Raw genomic sequence first — 17,930 nt, forward strand, 5'->3', positions numbered from 1 at the left:
AGTAGTAATTGTTTCTCTTTCTGATCAGATCACTGGAGGACTGGATACAAGGTGTCACTCCATGGCAACTGGGCTACCTCCAGCATCATAACAGAAGTGAGGCAGTGGGTGCACTTCTGCTTCACGTATGCTTTCCAGACTGGAAACTGGGTCATATTTATGGATGGGCAAATCTACACCAATGGGACTCTTCCGACAACAACTGTGCCACTAAGAGCTAATGGTGTTTACATAATTGGTAAATCTCAAAACTAGAATATTTCAAGGACTGTATTCAGTACTGACTGCCATTTTCTCATGAACTTGAAAAATATTGTAATAATATCAATTTTGCATACATTACCATAAATCCTACAGAAACCCAAGGGAAGAAAAATATGATTCACTCAGATTTTGTCATTACAGATGGTATTGTAGGTAATCAGTTACCACATAATTTGCTAACTAAAAGTTTCCTTTATTAGCAATTGCCTTTGAATCAACATAACTGATTCGGGAATTTCTTTACTTTCATTATTTGACAAATTGTCAAAATGCCTGCGAGTCCCAACAGCTTTTGTAGTTTACATAGCTAAGGTAACTTTACTTATAAGCACTGAAAACTATGGTGTCATCTTCAGCATTTAATAAGCCATTTGGTACGTCGTGCATGTCATTCAAATTACTACTCCTTCTCATCATCCATAATGCAAGTTGTTTTCATCGCACCAAAAGGCTGAATTAACCATAAACTGATTGTCCTTGAGGCAGGTTGAAATGATCAAATTTAACGACCCTATAACAACATTAACTTGAACTCACCATAATGTAAGATGAAACTTTACATCAAACTGCCCAATACTTGAGCACAGTACATCTACTCACTTCTCAGTTATCTGAAATATTTACTTTCCATTCAACTGTATCTGGACAATACAACAATAAATTCAGTTTTATGCTGCTTTCGTTTCAAGGGCAAAACCTACTGCTAAATCGAACAACTCCATCGCTGATTTTGAAGAGAAAATTATGTTTAAATTTGTCAAATGTAACTTTGTAATGACTCTTCTACCATTCAACAACATCACCTAATCAGAACAAAACTTATTAAGATATTAGCTTAACCCTTAAACGCCGAAGCGGTAAAAAAAAAAATGTCTCCCGTGTGCCGGAGACGTTTCAGAGTGAGCGCGGAATCGGAAAAAATATTTTTTTTCAAAAAATCATAGCGTGCTTAGTTTTGAAGATTAAGAGTTCAATTTTGGCTCCTTTTTTTGTCATTGCCTGAAGTTTAGTATGCAACCATCAGAAATGAAAAAAATTATCATTATCATATATAAATAATGCGATATATGATAGCGCAAAAACGAAATTTCATATATAATTATATTCAAATCGCGCTGTGCGCAAAACGGTTGAAGGTAACAAGTTACTTTTTTTTCGTTGTAATGTACACTAAATTTAAATCATTTTGGTATATAACAAATTGTAAAACGATAAAAGCAACACAGAGAAAATATTATCACAAAATAATGCATGAATTCGTAACGCGCGGACGTAAACATATTTTTTTCAAAAATTCACCATAAATCTAAATATTGTTCTAGAGACTTCCAATATGTTTCAAAATGAAGACAAATGATTGAATATTACTATACTGTAAGAATATTAGCTTACAAATGCAGTTTTCGACCATATCTGACGAGTTAAAGTTGACCGAATGTCGAATTTTTTTTATATATATTTTTTTATATGCAATTATTTCGGAAATAAGAAAAGCTACAACTTTCAAATATTTTTCGTTTTATTCTACATGAAATTGCGCACATTTTCATATATAAAACTCTATGAAATGCCTAATATGAAACGGAGCAAATATTCCGAGAATGGGACTTACGCATTTCGGAGATTTGTGGCGGAGAATCCGCGCGCGGAGGGAAGGAAAGTTTTTTAAAAATTCACCATAAATTTAAATATTGTGCTAGAGACTTCGAATTTGTTTCACGATGAAGATAAATGACTGAATATTACTAGACTGTAAGAATTTTTATCTTACAATTGCGTTTTTCGACCATTTCGGTAGAGTCAAATTTGACCGAACGTGGTTTTTTTTTCTATTTATCGTGATTTATATGCAAATATTTCGAAAATGAGAAAAGCTACAACCTTCAACTATTTATTGTTGTATTATACATGAAATTGCGCACATTTTCATATATAAAACGTTATGTAACGGCTAATTTAAAATGGTGCAAACATTACCACAATCGCACGTATGATTTTTTCGGAAGAGTTACCGCGCGGACGTAAAGAAAATGTTATTTTTTTCATAAATTCACCATAAATCGAAATATTGTGCTAGAGACTTCCAATTTGTTGGAAAATGAAGGTAAATGCTTGAATATTACTAGAATATAAGCGTTTTAGCTTACAATTGCGTTTTTCGACCATTTCGGTAGAGTCAAAATTGACCGAAGGTTGAAAATTTGTCACTTATCATTTTTTATATGAAAATATTTCAAAATTGATAAAAGCTACAACCGTGGGTTGTTTTTAGTTGTATTGTGCATGAAATTGCGCACATTTTCATATATAAAACTTTATGTAACGGCTAATTTAAAATGGTGCAAACATTACCACAATCGCATGTATGATTATTTTCGGAAGAGTTACCGCGCGGACGTAAGGAAAAAGTTTTTCATAAATTCACCATAAATCGAAATATTGTGCTAGAGACTTCCAATTAGTTGCAAAATTAAGTTAAATGATTGAATATTACTAAAATATAAGAGTTTTAGCTTACAATTGCGTTTTTCGACCATTTCGGTAGAGTCAAAGTTGACCGAAGGTTGAAATTTTGGCACTTATCGTTATTTATATGGAAATATCTCAAAACTGATAAAAGCTACAATCATGAGTATTTTTTTGTTGTATTCTACATAAAAATGCGCACATTTTCATATATAATACTCCATGTAACGGCTAATTTAAAATGGTGAAAAAATTATGTCAAAGTGACGAAATAATTTCCGAGATGTGTCGCAGATACTTTTTAGTGCGGCAAGAAAGAAATTCGCGCTTGCGCGCCTGCGTAACGATTGTAAACAAAACAACACCTTGATCCGTGAACTCCCAGCATCCCCCAAGGCGCGTGATTCAAGAGTGTTGGCTGGTAGGCCTAAAAGTATTTTTCCGCGAATTTTTAAAAAAACTTTTGTATGTCGACGTAAAATACGTCCAATCGGCACCCGAGAGACAAAAAATGTCGACGTAAAATACGTCCAGTCGGCGTTTAAGGGTTAATTAAGGGCAATTACAAATTCAATTTAGCACATTTGACCTGAGCATTTAAGTTGTATGAAGAGCTTATCTTTTTTCCTGTTTCAAGTTATACATGAAGCAATGAACTGTACCTACGACTTCTGCTTTTATATGAGTCAATGATTGCACTAAATCGAAGACTAATGAGAATTAACGCATAAATAGGTGCTTCTTACATGTGTACCTAATTAAAACTGATATAAAACAAAGCATACTTAAAGTTATACTGCAAATATATATATACAGTGGTCCCCTTTATTTGCGGGGATGTGCACCAGACCCCCCCCCCCGTGAATAGTTAGAACCCGCGAATGTTTGGAACCCTATAAAAACGCTAATAGCAGCCTATTTTGTTAGTTAAAACTCAAGAAAAACCCATTAACAATTTTTACACTTGGTTTTTTTAAGTTTTTATCACAAAAAGTGCATTTAATGAGGAAATTGATAAAATAAACCCAGGAATTTGTGGATATCTCTCATAGAAAAATACCGCGAATGCGTGAATTTTCCGTGAATAATGCAGGGAAATGTTCCCGAGAGAAATCCGCGAATCTGGAGAACGCAAATATGAGGGTCCACTGTGTGTGTGTGTGTATATATATATATATATATATATATATATATATATATATATATATATATATATATATATATATATATATATATATATATATAATATATATATATATATATATATATATATATATATTATATATATATATATAATATATATATATATATATATATATATATATATATATATATATATATATATATATATATATATATATATATTTAATAATAATCCTATTCCTTAATTAAAGGGCAAGAACAGGATGAACCCGGTGGGGGATTTCAGCGTGACCAAAGTTACAATGGTGAAATCACTCAGCTTAATTTCTGGTCTAGAGAGTTGAATAAAGTAACCATACAAAAGGTAAGTAAAATTCGTATTTGGTCATGATTTCTATGCATCATCTACTATAGTATTCACATCAACCATGCATCCAATGTCTAGGGCAGTCCTTTACGGCACTCCTGATCGGCTGTTGATAAGCCAATTACAGGGCTGGAAACTCCCAGTCTCTCGAGAGAGTTCACATAGGCGAGATGTATGTTGCACTTCTCCTGAGGGATACGAGAGACAGAGTTTCCAGCCCTGTGATTGGCTGATCAACAGTCAATCAGGAGCATCGTAAGTGACTGCCCTAGACATTGGATGCATGTTTGATGTGAATCTACTATAGTTGGTTGGAGTCAATATAATAAGAGGGGAAAAAATCACTCTAGTTAGTGCATCTAGAATGGTTGGAGTCAATATAATAAGAGGGGAAAAAATCACTCTAGTTAGTGCATCTAGAATATTTTAGCACAATCACAATTTCACGGCTAAGTTTTTTGGTAATGACTGAGATGCCTATGAATATTTACAGGCCTTGAAAACTCTTAAGTACATTTTTCCTCTTCACTGGATGCAGGTTGAAATGAAAATATTACAGATGCTTACTGACTTATCCGTGTAAGCGAAGAATACCTTGCTTCTCCAACCCTTTTTTTATGGGCTGCTCTGTGAGCAAGAGCCCGTGCTGGCATAAGGCCAGCTTAATCTTAAACAACAACATCTCCAACCCTTCCATGCACGGGAAGACAGCAGCCATGCCAGCCTGGGAGAAATCTAACTCAGGCTTTTATAAGAAATGTTGGAAAAATGAAACTATGAGAGAACAAGTATCGATATCAACTTCAACCAGACTTAAAAACAAAATCACGGACTGGTTATAGCACTTTTTTCAATCATTTCTATCCCACTAGTTTTTCTTTGTTATGACTGCCAATACTTGAGAGGAAACTTGGAACTGAAAAGAACGGCCACAAGTGATGGTTGGATATGATTTAGCTGGCTTTGTGCTAGCACGGGCTCTTGCTCCTAGAGCAGCTATAATGCCACAAGTGAAAAAAAAGATGGAGCTAACTCGAGAAAACACACAAACACACACCAGTGAAAAATAAAATATTCGCACAAATACAACAATAAAACTATTTGAAACTAAGATAATGGGGTTCGTAACCTGAAAAGAGTGTTACAGTCTCTCCTAGATTAATTGGCATCAACAGGCAAGTTAACATTGCCTTGATCAGCAGACCACAGCTGTACGGTATAGGGACTGTAGAATGTGAATACTGATGTTCAGAAAAGCAAGTAACATGCAGTAGATGTGTTGAAAGCATTTCCTGGGATGGAAGATGGCCAGTCATAAACTCTTTTAGCAATGGCCTATAAGGCCCCCTTACACATTTAAATGTTTTGTCAAACTAATTTGATAAATGGAACTGATCAAACTGGCATAACACACATGAGTTCAGTACAAAATTATTTGAACAAACCATTAAGTTTTATACAATTCATAGCACAGGAAACATGTCCCAGATGCTCATTTCATTAACAGACTTTTGCAAGAAATTACAAGCAGCAATACCATCATAGCTAGTGACATATTAGCAAGGTCATCTACAAACAAAGATGCCTTTACTGAAGGTGAGACACTTTCAACAAGGCTGATTATAGCCACAGCAAATAAGGTGACACTCAATACACTGCCTTGTGGGACGCCTTCCTCCAGCTCAAATGCATTAGACAAGGTATTTCCAACTCTAACTTTAATATACTTATCACTTAGAAATGAGCTGATGAAATTTAACATATTGCATTGTATTCCTATGTCATGAAGCCCCTTAATAATGCCAAAACGCCAAGTAGTGTCGTAGCTTTTTCGAGATCGAAGTAGACTTCAACAGTCTGACTGCGTTTTTAAAAATCTTGCTGAATTTAGGTTGATAATCTTAGTAGTGGATCCAGAGTGGAACGACTTCTAAATCCAAATTGGACAGATGATGATAAACCATTTTTCACTAGATGCCTTATTAGTCTAGAATTCACCATTTTCTCCCACAATTTGCTCACACAATTTGTAAGATATATTGGCAGATAGCTTGTAGGAAGATGTGGACCTTTCAATGGTTTCTTAATGGGAACAAAAACTGCAATCTTCCAAGAGGGGGGAAAGAATACCAGTTTCCCATATTTTGTCAAGAGATTTTAGAGATAAGATTTAGTTGAATCTGGAAAATTTTTAAGTAGGCTATTACAGAATGTCACCATTCCCAGAGGATGTCGATTCGGATGATGACAGAGAATCCCTTAATTCCCCTAAAGTTAACTTGGCATTATAAGATTCAACATTTCCAGAATTCAAATTCATAGACATGGTTAAATTCCTAATATTCTGGAACTAAGTTGAACACTTCCTAGAACTTGATATTTCAGAGAAATGCTCACCCAGTTTTTCAGTTAAAAAATATCTTCTCTGTTTTTGCCATAGCTCATTGGTAAATAGATTTTGCTGTTGGAGATAGAGTGGACTTATAATGCTGTTACATTTCCTGGTAATTTTCCTCAAATTACCACAGGTTTTATCCCACCATGGAACAGCAGGTCTGTGAGGTTTCTCTTTGGTCTTAGGCATGGAGTTTTCAGCACTTCAATATTTCAGAGGCAAAGTACTCATAAGCCTTCATAGAAGGACTCACATTCCTGAAATTTGACTCAGTCTGCTTCCTTTTCCTTCCATTTAATAGGAAAATTCGGGGGCCCATTTCTAACGAACTTCAGATGAATGGGAAAGTGGTCACTGTCATGTAGAAATTCATCTAGAGACCAGTTAAAATCCAAATAGAGTGAAGAAGAGCAAATACTCAAGTCTATAGCAGATGGATCACCTGTGTAGACATGATATGTCATAGCACCATTATTAAAAAGTGAAAGATCATTATTATTAACATTGTCATCAATAATTCTACCCTCTGTCCAAATAAATGTCCACCCCAAGGTGGATTGTGAGAATTAAAATCAGCAAGTAGTAAAAAAGCAGGAGGAAGTTGATCAATTAAACCTTGAATGTCACTAAGAGTGAACCTACATCTTTGGGGAAGGTAAAGAGAACAGATTGCCATTCACGGTCAAAAGCAGCCCAGATCGCTATTGCCTGAAGCTGTGTGTTCAGGGGAACAATAAAATGTTGTAATGTTTTAGTAACAATTATTACAACACCTCCATGGCACGGGCCTCATCAGTGGGGCTCACCTAATACTTAAATCTCAGTTGAGTCCTGGATTGTATATTTGTATACTGCATCAGCTAATTTAGTTTCTTGGAGACATACAACCCCTGGATTATTTGTTTGTTTTGTTTTGTATAGTGTTTTTATGTTGCATGGAACCAGCGGTTATTCAGCAACGGGACCAACGGCTTTACGTGACTTCCGAACCATGTCGAGAGTGAACTTATATCACCAGAAATACACATCTCTCACTCCTCAATGGAATGGCTGAGAATTGAACTTGCGACCACCTAGGTGAGATGCCAACACCATACCAACCACGCCACTGAGGCACTGCCCCTGCATTATGCTCATGCAGTAATACTTTTAGAATTTCTGAACGAGTCCTTAGTCCCTTAGAGTTCCACTGTAATATGTTCAGATTGAATTTTTAGTGCTAGGATCTGACAAGGGCAATTCCACTGTAAGCTTTACTATCTTATTATTTATTTTCCTCATGGAATTTTGTAGGTATTTCTTTAGATTGCCTTTAGATATGTGGCTTCTGATTACATCCATTATGGTTTTATTACCTTTCTGATATGGAGCAGAGTAGACTTCTACTACTATTTTCTTAGTAACCAAAGAACTTTATTCCATGGCTATTTCTGAGGTAGAAGCACCCTCATTATTGGCCTCACTCTTGTCACACTTTATATGGGGTTTTGAAATGTCCATACTTTGAGCAGGTGGAGGAGAGGATGGAGTTCTTACGTTCTTTGGACCTTTGGTTTGTTCTTGTTCCATTTCCTTGAGAAGGGTCTCTTGTTGCAGAGATGGTAACGACAAAGGGAAGGTCTAGTCAATTGGGGATGATTCTGCTGTATAATTGGGCAAATCTTCATTAAAGAGGGGTGCTCCAACCTTAGCAGGCTGAGCACCTAGACCAGATGACTGGGTCTTAGTCTAAAAAGTTCTTACTTTTAAAGCATGCCAAGGTGCTACATTGTTGGTTTGAGTTTATATAGGGGCTGTGGAATTCAAAGCCATAGCATAAATCTTTGTCTGACCAATTAATCTTCTAGTATAGCTAATGCTGTTATGTCCAGTATTAACTTTACATACAGCTACTTCTTCGTATTTATATTGGCTGCAATTTTTATTGGATGGGGTATGATCCAGTTCACAATACATTTTTGTTGTTTCAAACAAGGACCATGTTCAGAGGCTGAGCAATTGTTACAATTTTTTTTTTTTTGTGCAGAATCTGGATGGATGACCGAATTGAAGAAAGTTACAACACTGTAGAGGTTTTGAGGAAAATTATTCAACTTTGACCCTTCCATTTCCAAAATTGACACAAGATGGTACAGTTGCGAACAAGTCCACCTGTTACACCTCCCTTAGAGACTTCGAAAAATTGTATGGTAATAATGTTTACTAAGGGGATTGGGGGAAGGGCTCCTTCTCGGTTAGCATAGTTTCCACCAACCAGCTGTAGTGTTGTTTTAGTGGAAGGAGTCTTTAGGTATGGTTGGAGTAAGACTCTCACACACACAGTGGAAAAAAAGAATTCTGAACGGGTTATGTTGTTGTAACAAAGATTACTGTCTTACTTTTACCAGAAGTTTATTTAATTAGATTCCATTTAACTTTTGACTATGGGATTATCATTAGCATTGTATCTATAATTATACAGGCAGTCCCCGGGTTATGACAGGGGTTCCGTTCTTGAGATGCGTTGTAAGCCGAAAATCGTCGTAAGCCGGAACATCGTCAAAAAACCTAAGAAAACCATACTTTTAATGCTTTGGGTGCATTCAAAACTGTAAACTGCATTCTTATTGCATTTTTCATCAAAAGAACCTTCAAATATTGATTATTTTGCATTTTTGGTGTCATATCTCTTGTGCCAGATGAGCGTTGTAGGCGTCGTAACCCTGGAAATAATTTCTGATGAATATAATTGAAAAGCGCCGAGGTTAAGGCACTTTTCAATTATATTCATCAGAAATTATTTCCAGGGTTACGGCGCCTACAACACTGATCTGGCAGAAGAAATATGTCACCAAAAATGCAAAATAATCAATATTTGAAGGTTTTTTTGATGAAAAATGCAATAAGAATGCAGTTTACATAGTTTTGAATGCACCCAAAGCATTAAAAGAAAGGTTTTCTTAGGGTTTTTAACAATGTTCCGGCTTACGACGATTTTCGGCTTACAACGCGTCTCAAGAACGGAACCCCCGTCATAACCCGGGGACTGCCTGTATATCAGTCATATTCATTACACAATACTTAAAATTTATCAAAATTTCAAAGTTATTTTGGTATGGTGATAATCATGAGTGTCATAACAGGATATGTTAACCCCCTATCATGTAAGCCAATAATTATGTGTTGACAGTATAGGTTACAGTTCATTTTCTAATATATATATATATATATATGTGTGTGTGTATGGTGTAATATAGTCAAGAAAAATAGTGGGTTCAATAATATTGACATGATCCTTCCTACAAAGAGAAGCAGCAACATTTGATTGAATATACCCAAGAATTCAGTGAAGGTGTTGAAAGTGTCTTAACACCCCAGAATTCCCCTTGGATAGTGTGTATGGCTAATGCAAAGCTCTACTTAAAAGAATATCTTGTTTATCTTGAATGGTTGCATATTTTTATAGTGTTTATCCTAATGCTAATAAAGTATTTATTTCTTTAAAAAATTCTTTAAAAAGAGAACCATGAGACAATTTCATCAAACTGCATTTCTCCAAATAACCTTTTCCACAATGAACAGGTAAATGACTGAAGGGGTTCAGCAACATCTAGTTTCTCTCTCTACGCCTGTAAGAGTGTGTGTGTGTGTGTATATGTATGTGTCTCACTCCAACCATACCTAAAGACTTCTCCCCATAAACAATTCTAGAGCTGACTGATAGTTACACTATAATTTTTTGATGTCTCTGTCAAATACTATTCCTCTTCCATAACTGAAATTACTGTGCGGTCAAATTTCTTTTATCATGTCATCTTTCTCGAATTTCTTCTGTGTCAACATATATAATTGGGTTTTTGATTAGGCATGAATAAGAACATTGCCATTACCAAACCTTGAGATGTTACCCATATCGATATCTTAAATTTGTAGTAATTGTAATTTTCCTCCCCAGCAGATACTAGCGACCACATTGAAGGTTTGGGAGTTCTTTCAAGAGTGGCACTATACTCCAAATTTGGCTGAGCCATTTGCACCCATTGAGAAGGTCTATAAACATTCATGTTTTTAGGGGTCTTGTCAGACAGTGGTCCTTTGACAGCCGATTTACAAAAATATTATTAATATTGTTGCTAGCTTCAAGTGCAGCTTTTTGTTTGTTCATATGCGAACAAACCTTCTGTCTTGACAATGGGATAATTTCTAGCGCCCAGCTGGATCTGGTTAAAAAAACAGATGAAAGCAAGGAATCTTGTGATATCTGGCAACACATTCGTAGATCGTGTGAAGAGCGGTCAAGGGCCACTCACCTACGCCACTACGTCAGTCTTTCTTTAACCACCTGGGCGAGAGTTGTGTTTAACCTCTCTTGGCCTTTACCTGGTTCTTTGCCCATTTAGTGTGTGTTTGGCTGTTATTATGGCTTCTGCTCCTTTTCGGCCTCGTCAACGTGTGTGCCCCTGAATTCCAGGTTTTCCGTGTTCTCGTTTTTTGGCTTCGGCGGCGACTGATCCCCACTTTACGCGTAGGAGGTGCCGTTCTAATTTTTGTACTATAACGAGTCCTTGCACGGAATGCAGGGCATGGCCTAAAGAGCAGTGGAAGTTGTTTTATAGCAAGAGAGAGCATCGGAGGGTTTCGACTCTTCCTTCATGGGAAGGTTTTTCTCCTCTTCCTGTTGCTTCGTCTCCTGCAGTATTCACCCCCCATAGTAGTGTTGTTCCTGTGTCTCCTTCCTTTTCTCCCATTGATTCGTTGCTGGAAGTATTGGGAGGCCACCAGGCTGATGTTTGTAATGTTGTCCCTTCTTCTTCGGGAGTTAATTTAGTTTTTCAAAAGTTACCCATGCTTCCTATTTTCCTTCATTTTCGTCAAAGTTCATTCTTAACTATTATTTTACCATAAGTAGCAAATGAAGCAGAGAAAGTTTCATAGTCACATTCCAAGGTAATGCGCTCTACATATTATACCTTCAAATTATCCAGTGTTCCAACACTTGCGAATTTACAATTGGTGATGACTACCCTGTGAGGTAGTACCACCACTGGAGCACTCCACATCGATGGTCAAGTTCATACTAAGAGTTGTCATTCGTGTTGAAGTCTTGTCATCAAAGGGCCCAGGGGTACACGAAACTTGAGTCACTAGTCATAAAGGACTGGATAAATAAAAAAAGCGCATTAAACCCGAAAACCTATAAAAGATATCATCAGCCTTTTGTTGTGTTTATTCTCCCACCAAAAACACAAGTAGGAACCGATTCCCAAATGTCTGCATACCTAATCTACCCCAAGGGGGATGGCACAACAAGATTAGAGTGGCCCAAATGGAAGCCAAACCTGCTTGCTATGAGTGAGAGTATTACAAGAATGCAGTCACCCCCAACCTAATCAAGTTACGGGTAAACCTGATAGAATGCTGAGAGTCCTATTCCCAGAACCAGAGCCCCCTGGAATCTGTGGCCCAGGCCCACAGAATAGTTCCACCCTTGAGCTATCAATCTGATATGTCTCAGGTCCGAACATCATTGGGTAGTTGATGGTCCTACCACAGTTCACACTATTTGGCTTCGGATATAAACCCAATCCCAGCTATGATACCTTTTTCTATTCATCAGGTCCAATAAATTTTAGCAAAAGTGGAATTTTCCACTTGATTTATTTGGATTAATGTTTGTGGAATTTTCCAAAAAAATTAATCCTAATAAATACTTAATGATATTCGAGACTCTTGAATTTGAACCCAGGAACAAAGTCCTGGAAGTTCAAGAGCCCCCTCACCCCATAAAGGTGGTCCAAAGTCGAGGGGGTCTTGATCTTGACGAACATACAATGTAGGACTTTTATTCACAGAGGGAACATATAAATCATCTGTAGCAGCATCAGATTTCACTGACATCATCACCTTTTTCATGTTCCTTTCTAAAAACTTGTTCTCGTTGAATTCATTTTCTTTGCCACTGAACCTCGGGTACCGTGGCATCCATCTCTGAATTTTTCCATGAGAATATCGTGTACTGGCCCCATCTTCTTCTGATCACTGTATTCTGAGCTTTTTACCTTCCACAGACATGGATACTCCTTATATAGTTCAATGAGCTCACTCCAAAATAACTTAACTTACAGGGAGTGCATCATTGTCTGAAGACCTCTGCATCTGACCTTAATGCAATGACAACTGAGATGCAATAGAATAAGTTTGACCAACTATCCAAACATGTTCAAACTGGCTTGAAAGTTCTGGTTTGATCAAACAAAAATCAAGTAATGCTTGTTTCCATCAAGGCAAGATTGATGATATTTGATCAAGACTTAATAGCCTACCCCCACCACTCTCAGTATTGTGTAGTTTGACAGAAACTCTGAAAGTATTAAGAGGCCTCATGCCATAGTTACAATGGCAGCAAAAAATGAAACCACCACTCTGATCAACACTGGCTAAGAGATAAAAATGCTGAGACGATGCAGACATTCAGAAAGGAGGACAATATTCATATACTAATGGTAAAACAAAAACTCTAAAACATAAGGCATTCATACCATCATCTCCTAAGGTGACCCCAACACGAAAACCTAGGTGTGCTATTGCAAACCCATCACTATTTCATAGCCTACCTGTGCACCTACACAAATCCCGGAATTCCAATCCCATTAAAAAGATGATCTGTTACTCCTGGTGGGTCGGCGCATGCACATGTGGTTCTTACCTCTATTCTGCACTTTCCTTCATGCTTAATTTTCAGCTCAAAGTGTATCTCTCTCTGGTTTAAATCCAACCATCACCCCGTTATTAGTTTGCTATACACCTGTAACTACAATCAATTCAGTGTCAGCATCCGGTACTTTTCATTTCTTCCTTTTCTGTAGACAACTCATCAATGTTGTGAGTGTGTCCACAGTGTGTTTTTCAAATGTTGCTTTTGGTGTATTTTCTCTTTTTAGATCTAGCTAGTAGACGGTTGCGCTACTCAGTTTATGGGTCAGTATGCAAGATGCTTTGCTAAATGTTTTCTGTTATGGTTAGGGCAGAACTCCTTGTTGAGTAAATAAGTGATTAGAATAAGTCTTGTTCCTAATTTTTACTTTCCATTATTATATTTTTTCCAATTATAAAATTTGTCACTTGCATGCCATACTGATTCAACCACATATTTTTCATTCTGGAATGTTTTATGTTTGCTGGCTATTGTTTCCAAACCTGATTGCAAGTAGGATATCCATCGTTTAATTCAACTTTTCTTTAGCTAGTGACACTTCCTCATGATTGTCCTCTTGTGAACTTAGTACATGACAGGATGAGGAAGATTTTTGTCACTACAGTGTTTATCACTACTTTTTTATTTGCTAATGACATTGCTTTGTTAAGATACTTCTGCTATCATATATGAAATGTACCTAAGAATTTCAGAGGTAAAATTACCAATTTTCCACAGGTCGATATCTTATTCCTACTTGTTGAGTTTAAGTAGAAATTTTATGTATATTTTCTCACCATTGATATTTTTCCTGCAGGATTGCAGCATTACTTTCTGACAATTATCTTAGCCAGGGATTTCAGCACAAAATAAATGTTGATAGCCTCAGGATATTGTAATGTGAGTACTGTTTTGGGTCTTTTCTTTGATAGGATCAGTTTGGTAAGAATTATGCATCTTTTTTCCATACTCCCCTTTACTGACTGTATTATATTCCTTTGTGTAGGTAGATGTTTTTGGACCTTTGGTGTGTCTGATAAACTCAGGTCATTTATGTTTAGTTTTGACAGAGATTCCCATCACCTTTGTAGTCTTGTCAAGGTCAACTCTGAATTCCTATGCAAAGTTCCTCTATTTTTCAGATTCAGACCCCCCTCTACATAATGAAACTATTATCAGAGTATGAAACTACAAGTATAAGAAGCGTTATAGGATAGCTGCAATGGGTGTGGCAATTTTCACATCTTCTGAAGCTTCAGAAGGTTCCTACCTTGCTTATGGCTCCTCAGTTTGTGTGAGTGGCTATCCTCTTGTGAGAGAGACCTCCCTTACCTGACAAAGTCCGTCAGCGCTGCCAATGACTTCTTCCTTATTTTTACTTATGGTCTTACTTGTACCACTCTTCCACATGTACCTGTGTCCAGCCATTTAGAGAATGAATACCAGGACCAACCAAATTATTTTCTTTTCTTCTCCTCGGGATCAGGTCGAGGCACACATACACCATCATCTTATTTGAAACTTTTACTTCTCATTTGCCTTTTCCACCCTAGAGAGGAGGCTTATGCTTCTGTGTTTTTTAACCACATGAGCAACTCAACTGGGTTTTTACACACTGCTTAGTTTTTTCCTTTTAAGCCAAGCCCTAGTGTCGAGGCCTCTGTTTCATCTGTCAAGTTACTTGGTACAGATAGCATAGGACTCCCTTAAAACAGCTACCTTCAGTCACTCACCTGCCCCTCACAATGCACCTGCTTCCAGCTGCGTCCCTGCCTCCAAGCATGTGACTGCCTCAAGACCCTTGCTTGTTGATATATGCTAACCTGTAATGATTCACTTGTCTGCTGCCAACTTTTCTTCAGATAAGTTTTCATAACAGAGTTTCTGATTCTTGTAAGGCTCTCATACAGGCTTAAGCTCACAGATTATATTGTCTGGCTTTGAGCCTAGCACTTAACACTGCTGTTTCCCTTCAGAAATTGGAATCATGTCCTGGAATTGATAATTGAAGACCAAAACTAAAGTTCAAGTATACCTGCACAGGTCTACCTACATAGGCATATCCTCACCACTAAAAATAGTCTTTTTACTCAGTTCTCCATAGCAACTCATGGAATCTTGTCTCTCAACCAGACTCCTTTCCAGTAGAAGAATCTGCAAAAGTTTTGCTTGATCTTTTATTACAGCAATATTTCAGGAGCTTAAGGAATCCCTTTGACTTCCATCTATACAGAGATTCTTTTGTTCTTGGGCACTTCCAGCTTGAGGAGTGGTGCCCATCTGTTGGACCTACAGATTTCGGGAATGTGGTTTTTGTAGGACAGAAAGCAGCACGTCATTTTAATGATGCTTCAGGCAGCAGTCTTCTTGGGTCAGCTGACCTTCATTCACAACTCTCAGGCAAAAGGTTTGAGTCAGATTAACAATTTTATTACCGTGGCTCACCTGAAAAAATCAGATGTATTTGTACAAGAAGCCTGCACAACCTAGTGTTGTTATCACTAACTGTGCAGAGGAAAATGATGTCATGCTTGTTCCAAGATTTGCGCCAGGCAAGCACGCTGTCATCCCTCCGCACAAGCCAAAACCAGGTTCCTCCGACAGATTGGTCTCTTTGCCAGGAAACCTGGTGCTAATGGTGTCCCCCCAGTAGATCTGTTCAGTTACACAAGACCAGGTCCCTTTCAATCTCATCACTTCTGCAAAACCTCAACATCAATTCTGTTTCAATGGTTACCACTTGGAATTGGAAATCTACTTCAGCTACCTTTTATTGTTATATTCCAATATTTTGGTGGCGGGGCACTCATCCTTTTCATTCCCTAATAATTTCATCATGACATCCTATTAGGAGCAGATCTCTCAGGTCACTTGAAGCTTTGCATGCTGAGTGTGCATGCCTCATTTAGGGCCTGCTACTGTACAGCTTCAAGACTTAATTTAGGAATAGGGTTCCTGTTTAGCTTTCAGCCCCTTGATCATACTTATGACTGTGGGTAATCTATCTTTTTCAGAAGGTCCAATTTCCCTCCCTTTTAATGCTAGCATCTTCCTTAATTGAACAATTCCTTACACCTCTATTTGGGGTACTTGCTCACACATCACAAGAAGCAAGGCAGGAAGCTACTAGGGTTCTTAAGGAATCATATACTCTTGTAGTACAAAACTTCCTCTTCATTCTACTAGGGTTATAGAGTGGGACTTGCAGATGCTAAAAGATGCTATGTAAGGGTAATACTTTTATATTCATTAAATTTTTTTAAAAACAGGATACAAAGAATTAGGGTTCAGCTAAGATAACTCCTCATCAAAGTCTCAATTTTTTCCATTTTAGATGTCAGAATGTACGCATCAAGAAGAGGGGGATGCATTGCCTTGGACACATCAATCCTGGAAAATAAGTGGTGATGTCACTTGGGTAACTTACAAACAGAAAGAGATTTGCAATCAAAGCAAACGAAGACTTGTAATATTTCCAGATCGTTTTACTATTGGACGTGCTATGCAGGTTTGCAAAGTAAGAATATTTGACAGATTCATGTCATCACAAATAAATAACAATGACCTCAAGGACCACTTAACCCTAGAATATTCCAGCATCTCATATAAAACTTCTACAGGAAGTCCCCGGTTATCGGCAGACTCAGTTATCACCGATCCGGTTTTATGGGGCTTGTCTAGAGCCATAAAATTGGCAATTTATAGCGGCATAATGGGACAAGTTCCAGTTATCAGTGCCATAAGGGTGCTTATGTTGCTGATAACTGGTTATCGGTGCCATAAATCACTTGAGTTTCGATTAATGCGGTTTTCACATATCAGCACACCCCCGGCAACCGAACCCCCGCCGATAACTGGGGACTGCCTGTAATTTGTAGTTCCTTATGCTATGTTAAATATTTGTCATATTGCAGTTAATCATTCTGAGAGTACTTCATGTATACAATATGTTTAGTTTCAGTATTCAGTAATGTACTATAAGGTAAATTTATTTGGCTATGGTTATACAGTACTCAACAAATTATCAAAGCCATCACTACTGTTTCTTCAGATTTTTGGTGGAACTGTGGCAGTCCCAAAAAATGAAGAAGAGAATGAATGGCTATTTAACTCTTCAAAACGTTATGCACAATACTGCTCTGGTGAAATAGGAGCGTCTTATTTGTGGCTGGGTGCCGAGGACCAACAAGAGGAAGGGGTGTGGAGATACTTGCAAAGAAACGAAACACTTCCCTGGCAAGGTAGATGGCGTGGAGATCGACCTAATGGTGGAAAGATGGAAAACTGTCTCGTAATGGTGTATGAAAACCCCTCAGGAGCTTGGTCCGATATTGGATGCCTTGACTCATATGAATTCTGTGTTCCATGTGAATTTGAAGAGCTCAAGGTTATATATTTGAAAGGCCCTGCAATCTGTACCAAGTCACCATTTAACTTTGAATATTACTTGGGAGAGGAAAGAGGTGGCCGTCCATCCTTCATTGGTCTATCTCACTCAGATATATATTGGGATACTGAAATGGAAGCCTGGGTGTTGAAGTCTCTTAAGGTGAGTTTCTTACATATCTAGTGATTTCATTCATTAAGTATTTGTGCATATAAAGTGTACACAAATGCTAAAT

The 17,930-nt window shown here is 37.4% G+C and overlaps 1 protein-coding gene across 2 annotated transcripts in view; it reads left to right on the top strand.

The window, feature by feature from the left end:
• Positions 1–27: 27 nt before the first annotated feature.
• The window catches only part of LOC135220009 (glycine receptor subunit alpha-2-like), a 65,360-nt gene continuing 47,457 nt past the window's right edge, over positions 28–17,930 (top strand). Inside the window, exons 1-4 of one of the 2 annotated variants that reach the window (XM_064257296.1) lie at positions 28–238; positions 4,125–4,237; positions 16,643–16,825; positions 17,360–17,857. In XM_064257296.1, the coding sequence (XP_064113366.1) occupies positions 160–238; positions 4,125–4,237; positions 16,643–16,825; positions 17,360–17,857 (873 nt within the window). In that variant the 5' untranslated portion in view covers positions 28–159. Of the gene's footprint in view, positions 239–4,123; positions 4,238–14,125; positions 14,209–16,642; positions 16,826–17,359; positions 17,858–17,930 lie in introns of those variants that run through there. The other variant, XM_064257297.1, reaches the window with a different exon arrangement.

Source organism: Macrobrachium nipponense, chromosome 1 (genome assembly GCF_015104395.2).
Source record: "Macrobrachium nipponense isolate FS-2020 chromosome 1, ASM1510439v2, whole genome shotgun sequence".
In the NCBI taxonomy this organism is placed as follows: domain Eukaryota; kingdom Metazoa; phylum Arthropoda; class Malacostraca; order Decapoda; family Palaemonidae; genus Macrobrachium; species Macrobrachium nipponense.